This window comes from Cyanistes caeruleus, chromosome 10 (genome assembly GCF_971803275.1).
Source record: "Cyanistes caeruleus chromosome 10, bCyaCae1.hap1.1, whole genome shotgun sequence".
NCBI classification, from domain to species: domain Eukaryota; kingdom Metazoa; phylum Chordata; class Aves; order Passeriformes; family Paridae; genus Cyanistes; species Cyanistes caeruleus.
Genome location: NC_141710.1, coordinates 4,626,630 through 4,648,917, shown reverse-complemented (window position 1 = coordinate 4,648,917; position 22,288 = coordinate 4,626,630). Strand labels below are relative to the sequence as shown.

At 50.2% G+C, this 22,288-nt stretch overlaps 2 protein-coding genes across 2 annotated transcripts; one reads left to right on the top strand and one right to left on the bottom strand.

Moving 5' to 3' along the window:
• Window positions 1–308: 308 nt before the first annotated feature.
• TBCCD1 (TBCC domain containing 1) lies at window positions 309–9,130 on the bottom strand. The gene is made up of 7 exons (XM_086843238.1): window positions 8,620–9,130; window positions 8,370–8,519; window positions 6,742–7,108; window positions 5,753–5,939; window positions 4,631–5,128; window positions 1,413–1,588; window positions 309–816 (listed from the first exon to the last, which is right to left on the bottom strand). Exons 1-6 carry the CDS (start codon window positions 9,025–9,027, stop codon window positions 1,459–1,461), a joined length of 1,740 nt encoding a protein of 579 aa, XP_086699364.1. The 5' UTR covers window positions 9,028–9,130; the 3' UTR covers window positions 309–816; window positions 1,413–1,458.
• DNAJB11 (DnaJ heat shock protein family (Hsp40) member B11) lies at window positions 9,083–21,356 on the top strand. Its single transcript, XM_086843239.1, has 10 exons — window positions 9,083–9,412; window positions 9,680–9,836; window positions 12,613–12,710; window positions 13,625–13,757; window positions 14,688–14,830; window positions 15,415–15,497; window positions 16,012–16,069; window positions 16,565–16,676; window positions 17,197–17,356; window positions 20,486–21,356. The coding sequence occupies exons 1-10, from the start codon at window positions 9,345–9,347 to the stop codon at window positions 20,548–20,550; spliced, it is 1,077 nt and encodes a 358-aa protein (XP_086699365.1). The 5' UTR covers window positions 9,083–9,344; the 3' UTR covers window positions 20,551–21,356.
• The last annotated feature ends 932 nt before the right edge of the window (window positions 21,357–22,288 follow it).

The following is a 22,288-nucleotide window of genomic DNA, read 5'->3' as shown; positions in this document are numbered from 1 at the left end:
ACACATCCCACCAGCACAGAAGAATGGTGCTTATTCAAGCTGATAATCTTTATGAAAATTATGAGATAGGAACAGGGCTTGTACCAAAACCATGTGCTAGGGCAGACTTCAAAACCTTTCAGCTCCATGGCTGAATTTTACAGGAGTTTTACTTTCAGCCTGGCAGGACTTACATTCTTTTTTTGTCCCACTTTCCTCATAAATTAGCAGTTTCTCTCTCTTTCTCACATTTCAGTAAGATAAAAGATGCTGTGTCCCTCTAAGACCGACTGTACAGGTAAAACCCCTTCCCTAGGACATGTGCCAGATAACCCAACAACACTGGTTTATTGACATTTGTCAAAACAATGCAACTGTATACAAAAATTCACCTTCACAAAAGTGCCATCTTCATATTAAAAAAAAAACAAAACTGTTGGATTTAATTCATAAAAAATTTCAACATTTCTTTTTCACATTTATAAAAATAACACAGCTGGTTTGTACCATGAGGATGCAGGTGATGCCCAGGGGCTGCATCCAGCTTTGTCCCAGGAAACCTGGTGTGCTGGACACCTGCTCACCATGGACACTAACTGCAGGGACAGCCCTGAAACAAGGCACACTTCATCTTCCCCCAGTGCCAGGCACCTCTCAGTCACCAACAGGACGGCTACAGCACATTCCTGAGAAGGCAGCAGTGCTCAGGAACCCTACAGCAGCCAGGCAGTCCAATCCACACCAGGGCTGGGTGCTGGATCCACTGGGTGCAGGTGGAATGGCCACAAAGTCTTAATGAGTAATAGGCTGGGTGGACCACTGACTGTTCCCAGAGCTCTGGAACAAAATAAAAAGAGACAATTTTACTTCTAACACCAGCAAAGAAAAAGGAATTCAAAGGCTAAGTGAAAAATAAAACCATTTTCTAATGAAATGGTTTGAAACATGCTGTGGCAGAAGAACACAATTAGGGCAGGTCTCCAGCTCCTAAACCACTTCTGCTTGGGAAGAATAAGTGAGAATTATCCAAAGTCTCAGTTTAAGAATTACCCAAACTCTCATCAAAAGAACGACCCAAAGCATCACTCAACTCTCTTTAGCAAGAAGTGAGATGGGCAGATATCAGTACACAGAGTTTCTTTGAAAGAGCAGCTATTCCAATCAGTTTTTTATCACACTATGTGCAATATGCCCATCTGCCTTACAAATGCCTCCAACAAATCAAACTTGACAACAAGGCAGTGCTGAGGACACAGATTTCAGCTGGAAATGGGGTTTGACAGGAAAGTAAGAACTAAAGCCAAGTGCCAGACTCTTGAGAGAAGTCACTCAAGTGACCCCTGATTTTCCTACCTCTGCCTTGGCTGTGCACACAAACATGGGAAGACTGCTGGGAGGAGAGAAGAAGCAAGAGAAGGAAGCCTTTTACCCACCTCCCTTTCCTTCTGCTGCCCAGGAATGTTGTCCTGCCCAGGAATGTTATCCTGCTGCCTGCTTGGAGCTGACTGCAGGAGGGACCAGGCTGTCCAGCTGCTGCCGGTTCCCCGTCTCAACCAGCCACTCGTAGAATTTGTTTTCTACCAATGTCTGGAACTGTTTCCTCTGATCCCTGAAACAGAAACATCAGCAGGGAAATATGGAAAAATCACTTTTATTTACAGTATTATATTTCTACCACGTCTTTACTATCCAAACAAGCCTCCAGACGTATCAGGAAGAGCCAGGCTTGGTTCCTGAACCATGCAGAGACAACCAGAAAAGGTTTTTACCTAGTGAATGTGATGATAATGAAACCCAAAAGCAGAACCTGGTGGAGCTGGAGAAGTCATACAAAATTCCCCATCCCACCATCACAACCACCCTGCTCCAGGGCTACCTCCACTTTCCCCTCAGGCTGAAAAACTGTCTGAAAATGGAAAAAATTAAAATTAGCAACCAGTGACTAAGCACTAAGGATACAAAATTCTGTTCTGACAGCACCAGAGAGGATGGAGATCAGGGAAAAAATGCACCTATAAACACACCTCACATCATTCCTGTTGCTCATTATGAACTTTTGGGGTGTTTTTGGTAAGCCCAGCAGTAACAGGGTGGGCCACTCAGCTCAGGCTAACAGGCACTGGTCAGATGCCCAAAAGCATCTCCAGAACAGCATCCCAGTCCTCTGGGATCAACTCACTTCTGGAATTTCTTAAGCCAAAGGTGGCACAGGTGTGGAGTAGCTCCTGATAGACTTTTTCAATTCATTTCTGAACACCAGTGAAAAATGAACATTTATAAGTATTCTGGAGATTTTATGTGGGTTTGCTTTGAACCCATTCCTAATTTGATGTGTTGATCCCATCCTGTACTGGGAAAAGCAGGAATCTGGCTCCAGAGGAGACCATGAAGGTGATCAGAAAGATGGAGCATCCCTCCTCTAAGGAAATGCTGGGAGATTTGGAATTGTTCAGCCTGGAGAAGAAAAACTTCAGGGTGAAATCACTGTGGCCTTCCAGTGCCTGAAGGAGCTACAACATGGAGAGAAACCCTTTCCAAGAACCTGAAGTGACAGCACAAGGGGGAATGGCTTTCTACTGACAGAGGGCAGGGTCAGATATGATACTGGAAAGGAATTCTTCCCTGGGAGGGTGCTGAGGCCCTGGCACAGGGAGACCAGAGAAGCTGTGGCTGCCCCTGGATCCCTGGAAGTGCCCAAGGCCAGGTTGGACAGGGCTTGGAGCAGCCTGGGGTAGTGGAAGGTGTCCCTGCCCATGGCAGGGGGTAGAATCTGGTTGGATTTTTAAGGTCCCTTCCAATTCAGGCCATTCTACTCAGCCTCAGACAAGCTCCGTGTATCCACATCCTTTTTTCAGGTTAAGGCTGCTGGCTGTATGTTCTCTTCCATTTGAGCCACTCCCCAAAAAGCAGGGTTCTGGGACACAAACTAACCCAAATTCCTCCCCAGTGAACACAAAGACAGACACTTCTTTTTTCCCTTGTGGATTTATCTTCTTCAAGAGCTTTTTCTCTACCTTGATCTGCTACTGACCCTGAAAGACTTTGTGTCTGATACGCTAGAAAAATGAATAAACAGGATTTTATGCTTTTGCAAGTTGTTCCTCAAGCTGTCTTCTTGGTCCTGTCTTACGGGGGTTTTACTTTCAGCCTGGCAGGATTTACATTCTTTTTTTGCCCCACTTTCCTCAATCAGACAACTTCAACTTCTTGAAAGATGTCTTCTTATTTCTAACACTCTCTTTCACCTCCCCGCTTGAGCACAGCAGCTTTTTTCTTTCTACAAGCCTGATATCCTGTTTGCTGTAAGCTTCCTACTTGTCTCCCTTCCTGCCTCCCTGCCTGCAGGAGACAACAGACATTTTACACTGTCAGCTGCCCAGTTTCTTTTCAACAAGCTTCTAAACTTTCCAATTCCCCCCCTCCTTTTTATGGAATAAGCAGCGAGCTCTTGCCTCCTGCGACTGCGGCAGATGAAGGCAAATCTAAGCACATCATCCCTATTTCCTCCACTTCTTTCACAGGAAGGTCCTGACAGGTCAAACCCCTTCCCAAAACTGTGGTGGGAAGCAGCAGCCCTGGGAGAACAACAGATGTTTGAAATGGGGTTTTATCCCCATTCTGTGCTCCAGGGCAATTTAAAAGCTACTGCCCACAATGTCATCTGCTGCAATGATCCACGTGCACATTCCCAGCTCACCTCAACAAGGGCTGGGACAGTCATTTACAGCTTCAATCCCAAGGTGAAGGTTGGGCTAAGAGGGACCCCAGGCAGCTCAGGCTGCACACCCAGCCCTGGCCCAATCCACTGCCAGGGTGGATCCCTCACCTCGGCAATATCCAGGAATGCTTTTCCTGGAGTCTCACAAGCTGGGAAAATGCAGCCTTGAGAAAGCACCTCCTTAGGAGCAGCATGGAGGGAGGGCACTGTCCCCCTTCACTCCACTTGGTGAGGCCCCACCTGCAGAGCTGCCTTCAGCTCTGGGATACCCAGCATAGCAAGGATGTGCCACTGCTGGAATCCAGAGGATGCCACAGAGGTGTTCCAGAGGCTGGAGCCTCTCTGCTCTGGAGCCAGGCTGGGAGAGCTGGGGGTGTTCACCTGGAGAGGAGAAGGTTCCGGGGAGACCTGAGAGCCCCTTCCAGGGCCTAAAGGAGCTCCAGGAGAGCTGGAGAGAGACTTGAGACAAAGGACTGGTTTTTGGGGAATGGCTTCCCACTGCCAGTGGGCAGGGATGGATGGGACATTGGGAAGGAATTGTTCCCTGTGAGGGAGGTGAGACCCTGGCACAGGTTGCCCAGAGAAGCTGTGGCTGCCCCATCCCTGAACTGTCCAGGGCCAGGCTGGACAGGACTTGGAGCTACCTGGGATAGTGGAAGGCATTCCACAGCAGAGGGTGGAACAGGATGAGCTTTAAGGTCCCTTCCAACCCAAAGCATTTTGGGATTTTACAACTCTGAGCTATGTCTATGAGCATTACTCTTCAAAACTTACCAAGCAGAATCCCAGGATTGCTAATTACTAATGCTCTAGGATTGGTCTGCAAGACATGGCTTACAAAACCCAACCCATCCTTCAGGGATTTCTGTGGAATCCCACCAAACAACCCTCTGTCCATGTGGCCAAGCTCTGCCCTTCCTGGGAGGCACTCACCTGGTCAGCTCTGCCTCCTTCACCATGCGCTGCCACACCTGGACCTTCTGCTCCCGCTGGCTCAGCACCTCCTGGTACTCCTGGGGGAGCCCCCCTGGGGTCTCTGTGGTGTCTCCTTCCATCTCAAAGGGAATCACAAAGGTGTAGAAGTCTGAGGGGGGCAGGAGCCGGAAGACGCTCGCATCACCGCTGTCCCTGCACACCAGCATGGGGCTGTCCCAGTAGTTTGGCAGAGTGGCCAAGCCCACCTGAGCCATGTGGTCTTCCAGCATGGGATAATGGGTGTGGAAAGGGGCAAAGCTGATTGCCTGGTTCCCTGAGAGGATGAGGGGCTGTGTGGGTGTGAGAGTGTGGAAGGTACAGCCAGTGGTGGACGAAAGGGACAAGCGATGGCAAACCACAACGACCTTGATGTTGTCACAGCTCTGGACGTGGACTGACGTCTCCACGGGGCCCAGGACAAAGGTGCTATTCCGGCACTTCTCAATGGTCACAGATCTGCCAAAGAAACACAGAACCATTAGGGCTGGAAGGAACCTCCATCCAGCCCAAGGCAGGGTCACCTGCAGGAGGTGACACAGGAACATGTCCAGATGGGTTTGGAATGTCTCCAGAGAGGGAGACTCCACATCCTCCCTGGGCAGCTGTTGCAGTGCTCTGCCACCCTCAATGGAAGCAAGTTCTTCCTCATGTTGAGGTGAAACTTGTGTTTTAGTTTATGATCATTGCTCCTTGCCCTGGCACCTCTGAGCAAAGCCTGGCACCACCCTCTCGCACCCCCTGGAGATCTCTGCATGGACTGATGGGATCCCATCTCAGTCTGGTCTTCTCCAGACTAACCAGGCCCAGCTCCCTCAGCCTTGCCTTCTCAGGGAGATGCTTCATTCCCTTCATCATCTCTGTACCATCCACTGGACCCTCTCAGGAGCTCCTTGTCCCTCCTGAGGAACCCAGACCTGAACACAGCACCCCAGCTGTGCCTCACACAGAGGGGCAGGATCACTCCCTGGCCTACTGGGAATGCTCTTCCTAATGTCCCCCAGGATCCCATTGGCCTGACCCCCAGGACATGCTCATGGTCAGCCAGGAGTGCAGCTGTGTCCCAGGAGAACCCAAACTCACCGTAGAGGGGACAGGAGGTAAATGAAGGACTCGTTGCAGCGATGGATTCTGACGTGAGCCCCCACCAGAGTGTCCGAGCTCTTGGCCAGGGTCTGCCTGTACACCTGGCTCATGATCACCATGGGGGACACCTCCGGCACCACCCGGGAGCTGCAGGCAATCCTGGCTCTCCTGGTTGTTCCTTCCACTGCAAAACAAAGCCCACAAAAGTTCTGGGTCCAGCAGTTCTTCCCATACCAGTCACACCATCCCTGATGCTCCCTGGGCAGGCCAACAGCACGAGGCACCAGAAATTTCAGAAACTGACAGACACTGAAGGATCAAAACCACTCCAAGATTACTTAGGAGTAGCCAAGGCCTCCCACAAGCTCCAGCCAGCACCAAGCAAAGAATCTTCAGTTCCACAAGCCTGTTCCTGAACACAAGACTCAGCTTAACAGGAAGATCCTGAGAGCAAGTTTTAAGCAGGAATTGTGTGTTTTAGCAAGGGAAATTATCCCTCTAGGACACAATCCTTAAGTCCTTCCCCATCCTCCCTAACCCAGTGCTCCTCTTGGGATCCTGCAGTCAGGGAAACAAAACACTGAGTTGAATTCCTTATCCTAAGGGGGAAAGTGCCTTCACTCCACTGCCATGTCTCTGAAGGAGAGGGGCTGGATTGGAGACAAGGGAACCTAGACCAGGTCCCACCCCACTGCCAGACCCCTGGCCAGCAACAGGAGCTGAGTTCCCATTTCTGCTTCTTTTTTTTCCCCTAAATTTTATTTATACTATTTACCTATATTTATTTTTTCTGTATTTCTAACTTTCTACATTTCTGTATTTCGATTTCTCTACACTTTATATTTCTGTATATTTGTGTATTTCCATATACTTCTGTTCCTACTTTTCCATATTTCTATCTGCCATATTTCTGTATATTTCTATATATTTCTCTTTTGGCCCCATTTCTGTCTTTCTAAGAACAGCTTCCCAGCAGTTTTTCCCACCTTGCTGTGCCCAGGCGAGCTTCTTCCCAGCCTTGAGGCAGACAGTCATTCCCAAGGGATTAGCAGTGAGGGAGGAGCGCAGCCAGCTCTCCAGCTTGGGCAGGGAGAAGGCTCTGGACACCTTGGAATATCCATTGTGGCCGTGGCAGGGCTGCCTGAGGGCCAGCTCGTGGAGGGGCCGGACGCTGCCGGAATTGCTGACAGTGCCCTCGAGCAGGAAGCTGAGGGCACACACGGCTTCAAAGGACACCAGGCTGCTGCAGCTGGAGTGGGAAGAGGCTGAGAGCTGCTCTGGCTCCAGCAGCAGCTCCAACATATCCAAAAGGTGGCTCTGCACAAAGGCAAGGTGCTCCTGGTCGTTCCAGTTCTGGAGGGGAAGGAAAACACACAAGGGGGTGAGTTCTCCAGGCTCAGAAGCTCCATGGGCATCATCATACAAGTCCTTGCTTAGAATCCTTCCAGAAGAAGGAAACCCAGTCAGACACAGTGCTCATTCCTGTTGCTCTGCTCTTCCAAAGATGGAAATACACCTCCCCACAAAAACTCAAAACATTTCATTCCAGTTCAAGCACCAAATATTTCCTTCTAAGATAGCAGCACCAGGCTTTTCTACAATCCTACACAAATCCAGGCCACTGCTGCTGGCATTCAAAGGGAGGAAATAAATCAATAACTGACACTCAAGGTCTTGGAGCTGCTCCACTGGAAAATCCCTGCAGCTGGGCCAGACCTGCAGCCAGGATTCAGTGCCACCTTCCAGGATAAAAAGCTGACAGCCATTCCTCCACAGCAAGTGCACCAATAAACCAAACCCTCTGAAAGAATCCTTATATCAAATTCTCCAGTCCAAAAAAAGCAGGAGACTGGAATTCTGGCAGAGCTTCATAAAGCTGAGTTTTGCTGAAGGAACACAGGACTGTGATTATGCCTTGTCCTCACCACTTCTGTTCAATGTTTCAGGATCAAGTTACCCAGCTCCTATTTTCAATGATTCCAGCTTGCCCCAAGCTACATCTCACCAGCTCATCCTGCTCACAGCAGCACATCTGAGCCAGAATTCCAGAGGTTTGCATGGCCTTACACAGGGTTGCAAATTGTAATCCATTCACCCACGCAGAGCTGCCCATGGGACACATCCAACTCACTCCTTCCTAAATACCCAGAAGTATTTTAAAAGGAAACAGCGTTTCCACGTGGTTGATCTACAGCTGAACAACCAACTCCCCTCTCAGAAACAGAATGTGATACCAGGGAACCTCCTGGGATCTAAAACTCCACACTGGATCACAGGAAAGGCACTATGAGCATAAGGAGAGCTTCCTGCTTGGCTAATAAAGAAAAAAAAAAAAGGGTGTTGCTTCTTAAAAGAAGACTTGTCAAGACTTTTAGGGAATATTCAGTCAGCTTCAGACTCCAGAAAAGTCTCATGGAAAATTAAAAAAAAAACCTTTTCATAAACTATAGAGATCACAACAACTTCACTTTAGAATTCTGCAGCCAGACCCTTGCTCACACTTTACTACAGGTGAAACCCTCCCAGGAGCAAACTAGCGCCTTTCCAAGCCCCCTCCAGGCAGCTTGCCACGGACCAGAAGCTGCTGCATGGAGAATCTCCCAGGCACGAGTACCTTATTCCCGCCGGCCGATTTCCCACTCAGGCTGGGAGACTTGGTCCTGGCGCTGGGCCACTCGTCCCCGAGCAGAGATCGCCGCAGGGAAACCTTGTGGAGCTGCTGCACGTACAGGAAGAGCAGGAACTGCAGAGTGTCCACGGAGAGCTGGAGAGCACGGGAGAGACAGACAAGAGTCAGGCTGGGCCGGGCTCCCCTCAGGCGGGGTCGGGGCTCGCCCTGCCCCAGGCCGGCTCCGGGCTCTTGCCTTGCTCCGCTCCCGCTCCAGCTCCTCGGCGCTGCCGCAGGCCGCCTCGGCCTCGGCCCAGCGCAGGCGGAGCGGCGGGGCGGGCCCGAGGAGGCCGCGGAAGAGCTCGAAGTAGAGCCAGGCGATCTCGCGGCTCAGCTGCAGCTTCCCGCAGGCGATGTGCCGCCAGCAGGGCCAGCGCAGCCGCGGGAAGCAGCCCTGGTCCGCCCGCGCGCGGGCGTAGGCGGCCGCCTTGCGAAGGTAGTGCGGGGTGAGGCGAGCGGGCGGCGGGGCCGGGAGCGCTCCCACCAGGAACGGCTCCGTACGAACCCACAGCCGCACCGACCCCGCCATGGCCACCGCCGCTTCCGGGTTCCGCCGCGGGTACCATAGAGACAGCCCCGCCTCCCGCCGGGAGCCGCTGCCCATTGGCTGCGACTGCCAGCGCGGGGGCGGGAAAAAGCAATGCACTCGCTGATTAGCTGTTCGGGAGGAAGTCACCCTGGAGGGGTGGCGGGGCGTGGCCGGCGCTCTCGGGGGCGACGCTCCGGCAGGCGATTGGCCGGCGGCGGTGAAGTGTGAGCAGCCCATTGGCCGGCTGCAAGCGGCGGCGTGCTCGGATTGGCTAGCGGGGAACACCCCGAGCTCCCATTGGCTGGCGGCGGCCGCCGGGGCCGGGGCGCTACGGAGCCGCCCGGACGCGCCGCTCCCGCCGCTCTCCCTCAGCCGGCAGGGCCGGGCCCGCCATGGCCCCCGCATGGATCGGCCGCCTCTGCCTCCTCCTGCTCTGCCTCTGCGGGGAGGCCGCCGCGGGGTGAGTGCGCCGGGCCGCGCCCACGGGCCTGGGGGCTTCGCCTCTGCACCGGGCCTTCCCCCTACTCAGGGTCGGCGGCCGCGGCGCTGACGGGACCCCGCTCCCTTCCCCTCATCGCTTTCCTCTCTCCTATTTCCTCTCACCTCTTTCCCCTTGCCCCTTTCCCTTCCCATCTCCCTCCCGTGCCCTCCCTCTCCCTCCCATCCCCGTTCTCCTTCACCATCTCCCCGTCCCCCTTCCCTCACCTTCCCTCTCCCCCCACGGCAGGCGAGACTTCTACAAGATCCTGGGGGTGTCCCGCGGCGCCTCCATCAAGGACATCAAGAAGGCCTATCGCAAACTGGCGCTGCAGCTCCATCCCGACAGGAACCCCGACGACCCCCGGGCGCAGGAGAAGTTCCAGGACCTGGGCGCTGCCTACGAGGTGAGGCTGGGAGCCGGGAATGTCCTCCCCGGGCTGGGAAGGGTGCATGGGGCTCGTAGGAAAACAGGCTGGAGCGTGGCCGCTGGGACTCGTGAGGATTCATGCTGGAGCATTCAGGGTACGGGAAAGGAGGTTTTTAGGGAATGTAAAGGCTCTTCCATAAGGTGCAGCTGGAATCCATCCTTAATCTGTTACCGTGTGAAATTCCTTCTTCCCCTTGTTAATATACTGAATTCTGTCCTACACCTTTTATTATCACAGAATCTCAGGGTGATTTAGGTTGGAAGGGACTTAAGGATGATCTCATTCCGTCCCTTGTCGTAGTCAGGGACACCTTCCACATCAAATTCCCTTCTTTCCTTCTCATCAACTTCCCCCTATTCCTACATCAAATTCCATCCTGCCCCTGTTAATACATCCAATTCCAGATACTCTCCCAAACGATAAACAAAGATCCAGAGCATACCAGGTTGCTTGGAGAGTTGCTCCTGCCAGAGGACAATCCAACACTTCAGCTCTCTAAACCAGGAGGAAGCCAAAGCACCAGGTTAAAGTTCCTTGGAATTTATTCCCAGTTCCTTAAGGGAGAAGTGAAGGTGTAGCAGCTCCAAGGGTTTTAGGGCCTGGCTGGGATTAGTCTGAGCTGATGGGAAGTGAAAGGTGCTGGCCTTGGGTTTAGAGGATATTAAGTGAGAAAAGTAATCGTGGGTCACAGGAGGATTCCTGTTATTCCATGATGATGTTGTGGCATGCAAATGATCCCTCACACTAATAGCACTGTTCATTAAATAAATCAAATGTAGATTGTTGTATTGCCCAAAGGTCTGAAGTCAAAGCCTTCTTTCCTTGGGTGTACGTACAGAGTGATGGAATGCAGGCTGTTTCCTCCATGTTTTCTGTCCTTTTTGTCCTCCTTCTGTTGGACTCCATCTGCTCCTGCTCCCCCTGTGCAACAGAGAGACCCAGAGGAAAGTGGTGCTGAAAAATTCCATTAGCAAGGGTTCCTGGCAGTGCCATGCTCTGTGGGTGGGAGGTTGGGGTCGTTTGGGAAGAACCCAGCTGCAGAGGAAAGGGATTGTGGCCTGGCTCCTGATTCTATCCCTGGTGCTTCTCAGATACGCAAATATTCCTCAGAAGTGAAGAACCAGCTGGCATTTATTTCTCTGTGTGAGAAAGAAAACTGTTCACTTTTTTCTCAGACCCCTTTTTAGTTCATACTTAAATAAACTGGCTTAATTATCACAGGGAAAACTAATATAAAGAAATTTCTTTTGGATAAATGCAATCTCCTATCACTTGCAGCACCTCAGGATTGATGCATGTGGGGCTGGGAGCTTGGTGCTGCTTCTGTGAGCTGGAATCTTGTTGGCACTTTCTGCTGCTAAAGGATTTCTCTGCCTTTTCCTCAAGTTCCAGTTGATTTAAATCTTCGCCAGCAGTTGAGATTGTTCTTTCTATTTAAAAGCTGAGTGAAAAAAATACTTGTAAAATCAAATCAGAAATCCAGTATTGATGTGTGTGAGGTTTGGAGGAAGCTTTTGATGCCCTCCCTGCAAAGTCTTTATCTGTGTTTAGCCAGGACACCTTGGAGATCCTTCTGCTGAATGAGCTGTGGGACACAGTGAGTTGATTTGGTTGTTTTGGGCAAAATGGAGCCAGAATTGGGTGTCCCTTATAAACCAGAATTTTTCTCACCATAAAGCCTCTGTTAACAGCAGTGCTGCTCAGGATCTGGGTAGCTGATTATGGCAAAGCTTTCCCGAAAAATTGAGGGGAAAGTAGGTTAGTGAACCTGCTCAGTCACTTCATTTTCACAGGCTCAGTGATTCCAGCCCAGAGCTGTATTCAGCTGTTACAGCTAGGAAGGAGACTGATCCCAGGAGAGGGAGCTAAGACTCTTCTACAAAGAGTCATGAGTCTCAGGATGGACTGGGAGGAGTTTCCATGGGAATCTCAAGTGGCAAAGGGAGAACTGAACCTTTACCCGCTGGGTGAAAGTAGTGAAGTCAGCGCCAATTTCTTCCCTGTTGCTAGCATTTATCAGTGGTTATAATTCCACAGAATCCCAGGATGGTTTGAGTTGGGAGGGACCTTAAAGCTCATCCAGTCTCACCCCCTGCTATGGGCAGGGACACCTCCTGCTAGACCAGGTGGCTCCAAGTCCCATCCAGCCTGGCCTTGGACACTTCCAGGGGTGGGGCAGCCACAGCTTCTCCAAACACCCCAAATTCAGCTGGTTTTCATGTTTTAGCTGCTTTTCTACCTGTTGAGTTGCTTCTCCATCTGTTTCCTCTCCTATTCAGCCTTCTGAAAGCCAACCTGCCAACTCTGGCTTTTCCAGATATGATCAGTGGGGGAGGAAGGGCAAGGAAGATGAAATGTGACCAGAGACTTCTGGATCTCTGAGGCAGGAAAGAGCAAAGATCAAAACTTAGGAAATAAAATTGATGCTTAGAAGTCTTAAAAGTCATGGCTGAGACACAGGGAGGGTGGTATGTGATTATTTGTCTCAGTATGTCCTTCTTTGTAGGATTTGAGTTATTCTTTCTGATTATTTTTTTGTATTTTACATAAACTCCATGTTTATGCTTTCCAGGTTCTCCTGCTTTTTTTTAATGAACAAAATGTGCTTGTTATGATCTTAGCTTTTCTAGAGAGCACAGCAAGCAGGTCTCCTGTAGTGTCCCCAGTGAAAAGTGCTGGGGACCCTCAGAGCCTTGTTCAACACCTCCCCTCAGCTCCAGATGAGCCTTTCCTACATCCCTGCCTTTTCCAGGTGCTGTCAGACGAGGAGAAGAGGAAGCAGTACGATGCCTATGGTGAGGAGGGCCTGAAGGATGGGCACCAGAGCTCCCACGGAGACATCTTCTCCCAGTAAGGAGGTTTAATCCCTTTGGGCTGTCCTACAGCTGCCTCTCTGATTCTGTGAGGCTCAAGCACCCTTTTGTTGGGGTCCTTACCTGGCCCAGGGTCGCTGAGAGTTGAGAATTTGAAGAAATACATTTACAGTGGGTATCCCACATGCAGTTTCCAGTTTTGGTGTGGCCCAGTCATTGCTGCAAGCAGGAATGAGTAGAGACTTCCCTCATTGGCACCTCTGGCTGCTGTGGGTGATTTTTCAGGTGCAGCACCTGCTTCAAACATGTGGAAACTTTCTCAGATTATCTGTGTGTGGTTGGGGTTTAACCTGTTGTCACACATCACTTTGGGGACACTTTTCCTTCTGCAAAGCAATGCTGTGGTTATTTGCACTGCACCTGTGGAATTTGGAGAATTAAAAACCAAAGGCACTTGCACATTGCTTGGCCAGAACCTGATTTTCTGCTCCTTTGGATAAATTTCCTGAAATAATTCCAGAAGTTGCTCAGCTCCTTTAATCCTGGGTGAGGACTTGCACTGCTGCTCTGCTCTGTTCTGAGGGACAATATGCAGGATTCCTAAGGAGTTTTCCTCATCCCTCTTGTCCTCAAACTACAGAAAACCAACCTGCTAGCAGTGACTTGCAGCACTACTCGGAATTTACACCTTTTGGTGGTGGCAGCTGAGCAGCAGTGCAGTGTGGAGAGCTCAGATTTTGAGTGTTTTGCTCCAAATTTTGTTTTCTTTAGTGCAGAAAACTCTCCCAAAGTGGCTGCTTTGTTTGAAGGCTTTAGTTGTGTTCCGCAGGAGCAAAAAGATGTTCCTGGATTTACTCTGGAGCTTTAGGACTGCTAGGAAGCTGTTTTTTAGTGGAGTAGAAGCATTTTCCCAGAATTCCTTCCTGACCTAATCAATGTGCTTAACTCCAGCTTCTTTGGGGACTTTGGATTCATGTTTGGAGGAAACCCTCGCCAGCAAGACAGGAATATTCCCCGAGGAAGTGACATCATCGTGGACCTGGAGGTCACACTGGAGGAGGTGTATTCAGGAAACTTTGTAGAAGTAAGTTTACTAAACTCAGTGTTTACAGGTGTTCCCAGGTTTGAGGTGCCTGACCAGAGCTCAGAATATCTTCTCTCAAAAATTAGCAGCTGAAATAGATTCTCCATTTCTGTGTCTGGCAGTGGAGGATGTTGTGGTGCTGTTTCCTGCAGTTTACTGAAGAAACTACACATTTATTCACCTTTTGCAACTGGCAGTGTCTCCATGAAGTGTGATAATACTGATTTATTGGCTGTCAGTCGTCAGCTCAGCTTGATTAGTGCAGCAGCCCAGTTGGAAGAGGTGTAACTTGTCCCTGTGTAGAACTTAGGGATATTTGAAGGGCTGTTCATAAGCTTCAAATTCACTTTGCAGTTCTTGCAAAACCTCACTGAGGATTTTTCAGTCTCCTTCTATGGCCAAACATGTAATTGCAATTTCCAGATTATATAAGTTTGAAGATTGTGTGGGAAATTATTACCTTCTTTCCAGCAAGCTCCATCTCTGGTGCTGACAATCCCTCCTGTCTGCATGTTGGCTTTCCATTGGTTGATTTTGTGTTGTGGCTGTTGAGGGAACTCCAGATAATTTTCCTGTTGTGTGGGACAAGGAAGTGTCATAACCAAAGCATGGGGTGTTCCATCCTAGTGTTACCTTTCCTCTATGGAAAGGTGTGGAAAATGAAGAGGAATGGCAATAGGGATGTCAGAGAGAGCTTTTCTGGTGTTTAACGTGTGATCACAAGGTGAAACCTTGTCAGTGTTTTGCTGAGGCCACATTTGGAGCTATTATGGCAGCACCACACAACAATGTGTCCCTGCCCATGGCATGGGGCTGGAATAAAGTGATCTTTAAGGTCCTTTCCAAACCAAACCATTCTCTGTTCAGAGAAATCCAGACCCTTGTGGAGACCCAGGAACGCTGACATCAACCTCTCCCTCTTCCCTGCAGGTTGTCAGGAACAAGCCAGTGGCAAGACAGGCGCCTGGCAAACGGAAATGCAACTGCAGGCAGGAGATGAGAACCACCCAGCTGGGGCCTGGGCGCTTCCAGATGACTCAGGAAGTTGTTTGTGATGAATGTCCCAACGTCAAGTGAGTTTGGTGCTCTTTCCTGCTCCACAAAATCATAAATTCCGTGATTTTATGTAGCGATATAGGGATGTTTATTCCAAAACCCACCGCTAGGTGGGGGGACGCACCTGTATTCCCAGGAAGAACCAGTGACTTTGGGAAGGCTTAAGACAGGCTTAACGCAGGGTTCTCCTAGCCAGGGAGCCACTCTTTATTTTTATCTGCTGGATGTAGAGCTTCCCTGTTTCCTCTTCCTGCCTTTTATTCCTTGCACAGTCACACTGCAGTGGAAGTTCCACAGCTAAATCTGAACGGGAAGCACACAGCTGGGAGCAACTGGATTTGGAATGCCATGCTGTAGTCACACACCCTGATGCTGACTGTGTATCTGGGAGCTTTCAGCTTCACCTTCTCTGCTCCCTGAGTCTCAGCTCACCAGAAAGGCAGCTCTGGCCCTCTAGGTTTAGATGTGAGCAAGGAGAGCATGTGTGAGCTTTGTGGGGGTGTTCTCCTTACCCCAGTGGCACAAATTAAAAATTGAGATGAAGTTAGAATAAATAAAGAAAGTTGAAAACTGAGTGCTGGGTGGCTCTTCCTGTTTTCAGGCTGGTGAATGAGGAGCGGACACTGGAAGTGGAGATAGAGCCAGGGGTGAGGGATGGCATGGAGTATCCCTTCATCGGGGAAGGTGAGTGTGTGCTCAGCTCTGAGCTGCTCCTCTGGCATGGTTCTCTGGCACTGGCAGTGCCCAAGCCCCCATGTGGTTGGAATTGCTGTTCCTCTTCACGTGCTGGAATCCAGGAGCATGTTCCTACGTCTGGATAGCACAATTCCACTCCCTTAGCTGGGAGTGGGGACATGAACAAAACCAGCTCTAAAGCTGATGTTTCCCATAATACTTGAGCAGGAGCAAGTTCCAGACTTGAGCCTGTGAAGGGATCCCCTCTGCCCTTCAGTGACTGAAGGACATCATCAATATGCAGAGAGGTCTCCCAGAACAATAGAGGTGTGACCTTGCTGAGGCAACCCTCAGAAAGCCCTAAGCTCTTTAGGATATGTTTAAGCAGAATTCTGGTCATCTAAAGATCAATTACTTGGGGTTTTTTTCCCTTTGACTTGTGAGCAGCAAGTTTGTCATATCCTGCTTTCCATTTCTTCCTAACACGTTTCCTTTAAACAAAGCTTTTCTTTCTCCCCCACAGGTGAGCCCCACGTGGATGGGGAGCCAGGAGATCTGCGCTTCCGAATAAAGGTTCTTAAGTAAGTCTCTGGCCTAGTTAGGCTCTTGCTTGGCCAGATGGAACTTGCCCTTCAGCAGGGCAGGTGCAGGCCTGGCACTCAGGGCTGTGCAGGATGCTCAGCCTTCATGGTGCTGGAGGAGCTGGACTTGAAACTGTTAAAAGTGGAATTATCAAAGTACCTTAATTTTTTTGGCTTGAATTCACCATGTGTGATTCAGAATAAATATCTTCTTTTTCCTAGTACACAGTCTCGCTATTGTAAGGAAATGCACTACTAAGAAAATTGCTGTGTGAGTCAGGACTTCTTGCCACACCTCGCCACTCACTGCCCTAGAAATAGAAAAGACACTTATCAGTGCATATCTTACACAGGAAAATGAGGTTAAATTTGATTCACTCCCCACTTCCCTTCCTATTTGTGATTTCTCCTAGCTCCCAAATAGAAGGAAAGAAACTCAAGGACGTGTTTCCCCTCTGGGGAAGGAGAAAAGTTCAATGGCTCTTATTTCCACAGGCACCCAGTGTTTGAAAGGAGAGGAGATGACTTGTACACAAATGTGACAATCTCGCTGGTCGAGGCGCTGACAGGCTTTGAGATGGATATTGCCCATTTGGATGGGCACAAGGTGAGGTCTAGGGTGTTGTGTGCGTCCCAAATTCACCTGCAGCTCTGTGCTGAGGGTTGGCTTGCTCAGGGTCTGGTTATCCACAGTATTCCCTCTGGTGGAGCATTCCAGGTCAATTCCCATGATGGGCCCTCTCTACAAGGGGTGCGCAGTGTGTGCCTCACTTCCAGGCTAACCCAGTTCTGGCATGTGTCCAGTAAAACTGCCTGGACCTACTGGATATCACTGGTTTTGGCAAGGAATCGGTGCCAGTTGGAGCTTTCCAGTGGGTTGGAAAGAGTGTTGGAGTATTGGGGTGCACTCACACAGTATGGAGTGTCCAGGGAGGTGGTGAAGTCCCCATCCCTGGAGGTGTCCAAGGAACATCTGGATGTGGCCCTCAGTGCTCTGTTCTGGTTGACAAGGTGGGGATTAGTCATGGCTTGGACTCAATGATCTTGGAAGTCTCTCCCAACCTCAATGATCCTGGGATCCTGATCCTCTAACACTAATAATGTTCTAAAATTCCTTTTCTCCCCAGGTTCACATTGCCCGGGATAAAACCACAAAACCTGGTGCCAAGCTGTGGAAGAAGGGAGAAGGTCTTCCAAACTTTGATAACAACAACATCAAAGGCTCCCTAATAATCACCTTTGACGTGGAGTTCCCCAAGGAGCAGCTGACACCTGAGCAGCGGGAAGGTGCGTGTCCAGAGCCGTGAACCTGGCACAGCTCATCCAGGGGCTGGAGCAGTCAGGAGGAGTCTGCAGCTCCAGATGTCCCTGTGCCCCTTGTCCAGCATAACACTGTTGGCTGATGGCCTGTAATTGACTCCCACTTCCCCTGGAAGTGAGGAAGCTTGGCTGCTGTGGTTGTGGCTGAGGTTGGGATGTGCTGCTGCTGGAATGCAGCTCTTGGCAAGTTTGCAGGTGCTTTGTTTTGGTGCTGCCCATCTGTCTGACCCCACAGCCTTGCTGGGCTCAGCCTCTGTCTGCTTTGCCTGGGCTGGAATGGGATCACAAGGGGTTTCCAGCCCCTGCTGCTACTTTCTTGGAGGCAAGACTTGTGGAAATCCCTGATCCAAGGATGAGGAATGTTACAGTGTGTCAGGAGAAGGGTTGTTCCTCAGCTCCTTCCACCCTACTCCCCCTAGGACAGATCTGCTGCTCAGCTTCAGTGCTCAAATGGAAACCTGATGAACCATGTAGGAATCCTAAAATTGCCAGGAGGGTAAATCCCATTCTCCTAGCAGGAATTCTTTGCTCCAGCAGCCTCTGTGGTTCTGCTGCTCCATATCAGAGTAGGAATCAAGGACCTCATCCTTTACCATGGGACAAAGATATTCCTGGCATGTACTAGTGCAGCTGTTCAGGAAATCCCCATCCCCAGAACTTCTTCCAAAACTTCTTCTGAAGTGGGTTCATATATTTTACTGGATTTCCTGGACTCCTCAAGTTTGCAGTGGAAAGCCGAGCACTGGGTGGGTTTTGTTCCACTTACTGTTGCCTTGGCCACACTGTGCCAGCTGCCCTGTGCAGTCCAGTTGGTGGCTGCAGCTCCAGATGTCCCAAGGCTCTTCCTGCAGCTGTTTGGGCTGGAAGGTCTATACTATGGGCTATGAGAATGATCTTGGTTTGTAGTTTTATCCTGTGCTTTCCTTCTTGTTCCAAGAGCATTGTGCAGGGCACAATGACCACATCACTGTGGAGTCTCAGTCCAGGCTCTGCTGCCCTTCCAGAAGCTTCATCAGGCAACAGCAGCTCTGAAACAGATGTGAGGTTATTCCATCTGTTGCTCTTGGCAGTTTAGAGGACACTGGGCAAGGAGCAGTGACAGAAGCCTCAGTGGTTTTGACAGAATTGCTCACACACCTCTACGGATATCCGGGAACAGAGAGATGATGGCACTGGCATGGGTGTGATCAGGCACAGGGCCTTGGGTGTTTCTTTCCCTCCTAAAGCAATTCCACATTTCCCAGGGGAAAGTGACTGGGTTGGCAGTCAGATGCCTTATCTGTGTGCTGGGTATCTCCAAACATCCATGATTTCTGGAGTTTTATGAGGGAATAGGTCTATCCCTGTGTGTGGCAGCAGTTCAGTGTACACATTCAATGGAAAACTGTAGGCTTCAGAATTCAAAACTTCCCTTCTTTCCTTATTGTTGGCAGTGGTCCTCATTTCTTATCTCCTGACCACATGCCTGGCTCCTGGGGGTGTCAGAAGATACTCTGGCTCTGAGAGCACCACCCCAAGCTTTGGAGTCCAGCAATAACATCCCTTCTTTCCTGCAGTTGGACTTGATCACTGTTGATCAGAGCTGCTCTGTGCTGTAACCTGTCACTTCTTGTTGGTATCAGCAACATTTCAAAGGAAAAATTGACTTCTGGCTCCAGTAAAAAGTGCCTGAAGTGCAGTAGCACTAATTGTTAGGATTCCTAGCTGGAATTCCTGACTAAACCTCAGGTACATGTTGAAATAGTCTGCACTACTGAGGATGTTCTATTGAGGCCCCTGCCAGGGGTGTGGGAGCTGCTGGGAAATGAGGTGTGGGATGGTGGTAATCCCAATTATTTCAATGTTCCTGGAGCACACCTTTCTCCAGCTATGCCCTTCCTTTCTAAGAATAACACATCCAGGGGCCACATCCTCTCACCCACCAGCTGGGAAGTGACTTGGAGCCCCCTCTGGATGTCGGAGAGGAAGTGAATTTGCCTTGGAGAATGATCTGTTCCTAATAATAAGCAGCTCCTGGACAGGGGTTTGCTTTGTCCTGGTGTTCCTGAAAAGAGTTCAGGAATCTCTGGCCATCAGGAAAGGAGCATGAGAAGTTCTTGCCTGGCAGAGAGACGTCCTGTTTCCAGTTACTACTTCCAGGACAGTTTTCCGGTATTTTAACAGAGCTACTGTTACCCTTATGCATCCCATCACTGGTTTTCAAGGACGGTAGAATGTGTAGCCGAAAAGGTTTAAGGATAGACAAGCAGGACAAGGGTTGCAGGGAGACAAACTGTTTTTTAGCAGGATTTCCTGAAGGATTTGCATGCCTGAGAGGTTGGAATTTTTTCTGTACAAGTAAATTGGTTGGTTTCATTACTGATAGTCAATCTAAATCTCCCCTGGGGCAACCTGAAGCCATTTCCTCTCATTCTGTCCTGTGTTCCCCTGAGCAGAGCCTGACCCCAACCCAGCTGCCCTCTCCTGTCAGGGAGTTGTGCAGAGACAGAAGGTCCCCCCTGAGCCTCCTTTTCTCCAGGCTGAGCCCCTTTCCCAGCTCCCTCAGCCTCTCCTGCTGCTCCAGCCCCTTCCCCAGCTCTGTTCCCTTCCCTGGACACACTCCAGCCCCTCAGTGTCCTTCCTTTAGTTATTTGAAGGTCACCCACAATGTTGGGAGTTTCCCTCTGGTTTGGGTTCTGTTTTGGCTCGTTGGTTTTTGAGGCTGCTCTGAGCTGTGTCCTGAGGGGCTCCAGGGCAGTGAGTGACCAGGCTGAGTTAATCAGAGGGGACTCCCTCTCTAATCTCTGGAAAAACAGTGACACATCCACCCTTGCCACTCTGCTTCCTCTGCTCCGTGTGGACTTGCCCTTTAAGCAGCAGTGGAGACCTGCCAGTTCTTCCCTGTCGTGCCGACCCCAGGAGATGAGCTATTATGGATTTAAGGGCTGACTCACTCTTTTAGCCTGTTTGGTAAGAATTTGATACCGACAGATCCTTGAACTGCCAGTTTCTTGGAATGTTTTGTGTACGGGATTTCAGGAATGGGGAAGGAGCATTGGAAAATCATCCTGCTGTCTTTGCTGTGCTCTGTGTGTGACACTCTTCCTTCTCTTGCAGGTCTCAAGCAGCTGTTGAAACAAGGATCAGTGCAGAAGGTCTACAACGGATTGCAGGGATATTGATGTGTGGAAAACTTGGACTTCCCTGGAAATGCAAAGTCAGATTTGTTTGCAGTCTTTTCTCCTGCCCACTGTAGAAGAGGGAAGAGGGAGGGGGGCGATGGTTGAGGTTTAGCTCATCTTTGGTTTGTAAATTATGGAAGTGCTCAGAGTTTGGGGAAATACTTTTTCAGGACATAACTGGTGCTGCCTATCATGTTCCACGTCCTGGAACAACAGAGATTCCTTGAGCAGGAAAACATAGCTGGGGAAAGAAGTTTTAAATTCCACACGGATTGGAATTTCTGGTTTTTAAATATATTTTGATGTGACTTTTCTTGGCCATCTCAACATATTTTCATAGCTGCTCCTGCTTTTTACATCCTTCGTGTAAATTTCTTCTAAATTCCTGTTGTTTTGGGGTGATATTTTTAATCCCAGCCCTTCCTCCCCTTCCCCTCTGAGTCCAGAGTGTGGTATTGGTTCAGAGTCTAGTTTTGGGGCAGGAGTACTGGTGCTGTTGGGAGTGCACTGGGGGCTGTGTTAGGCCCCACAATTGTTTGGGAAAAGAGTCTCTCGATGCCTCTGTGGGCTCTCTTAACTACCAAGTCCCAAGAGTCAACACCTGGTTTGAAATTTGAAGTTGCACCAGCTTAGCAAAGACTCCTTGGCCATGGTGGAATTTGGGAATGGCTCCTCATGGCCTTGGTTGTCCCTTGTTGCCCCCACGTGGAACCATTCTGGAAAAGCTCCCTCCCCTCCTGCGCTCTGTCCTCCGTGAGGACGGGTGAGGCTGATGGGAATAAAGTGTTGGAGTTGGAATGGCAAAACCTGCCTGGTGATGTGTTTCTGGGACAGACCTGGGTTTCCTTGTGCCAGGCAGCAGCAGGAATCATGGAATCAGTAAGGCTGGAAAAGCCCTCTGAGGTCAAGTCCAGCCGTTGCCCCAGCACTGCCCAGGCCACCACTGCCCCGTGTCCCCAGGTGCCACATCCACACATCTGTTAAACCCCTCCAGAGATGGGAACTCTGCCACTGCCAGTGCTTGACCACCCTTTTAGGGAAGAAATTTTCTGTCATATCCAATCTAAACCTCCCAGGAGCAACTTGAGGCTGTTTCCTCTTGTCCTGTCGCTTGTTCCCTGAGAGAAGAGCCCAATGCCACCTGGCTCCACACTCCTTCCAGTTCCTTCAGGGATCTTGGGGGCTCTAAAGTGGGATCCTTCCAGCTTCTCCCTACCCCAGTCCCTATTTGGGAAGTGGATGGGCTGTGGTTTGCCTACTGGGAAGTGTTTGCTGCAACAGATGCAGCCTCAAGGTGGATTTGTTTTGGTTTTACTCCCTGTTTTCCTTCCTTGGGAGCAGGAAGCAGCTCGAGGTGGGCACAGCCCCTGTGTCCATGCTGCCCTAGGTCCAGCAAGTCCCACCCAGCCCTGCAGCTCCAGTGCTTCCAACCAGTGGGAGTGACGCAGGGGAAGCAGCAGCCCCAGGAAGATTTCCTGTTGGATCCTGTGTACATTTGCCTTGGCAGAGCACAGCCGGGGCTTGGGGAGCAGCTGAGACAAACCCACAGTGCCAAACCCTTGGTCTCTGCTTCTCAGAATCCATAAGGATAAAGTGGTAACCCCAGCTGAGGCTGCTTCCTCTGCCCATCATGCCCAGTCTTTTCCAAGTGCTGCCTCTGCTCCCTCTTAGTTCAAGTTTCTAGGAAACCTCAGATTTCAAAGGAATTCCTTCCCATATCCCTGTGCATGGGGCTGTT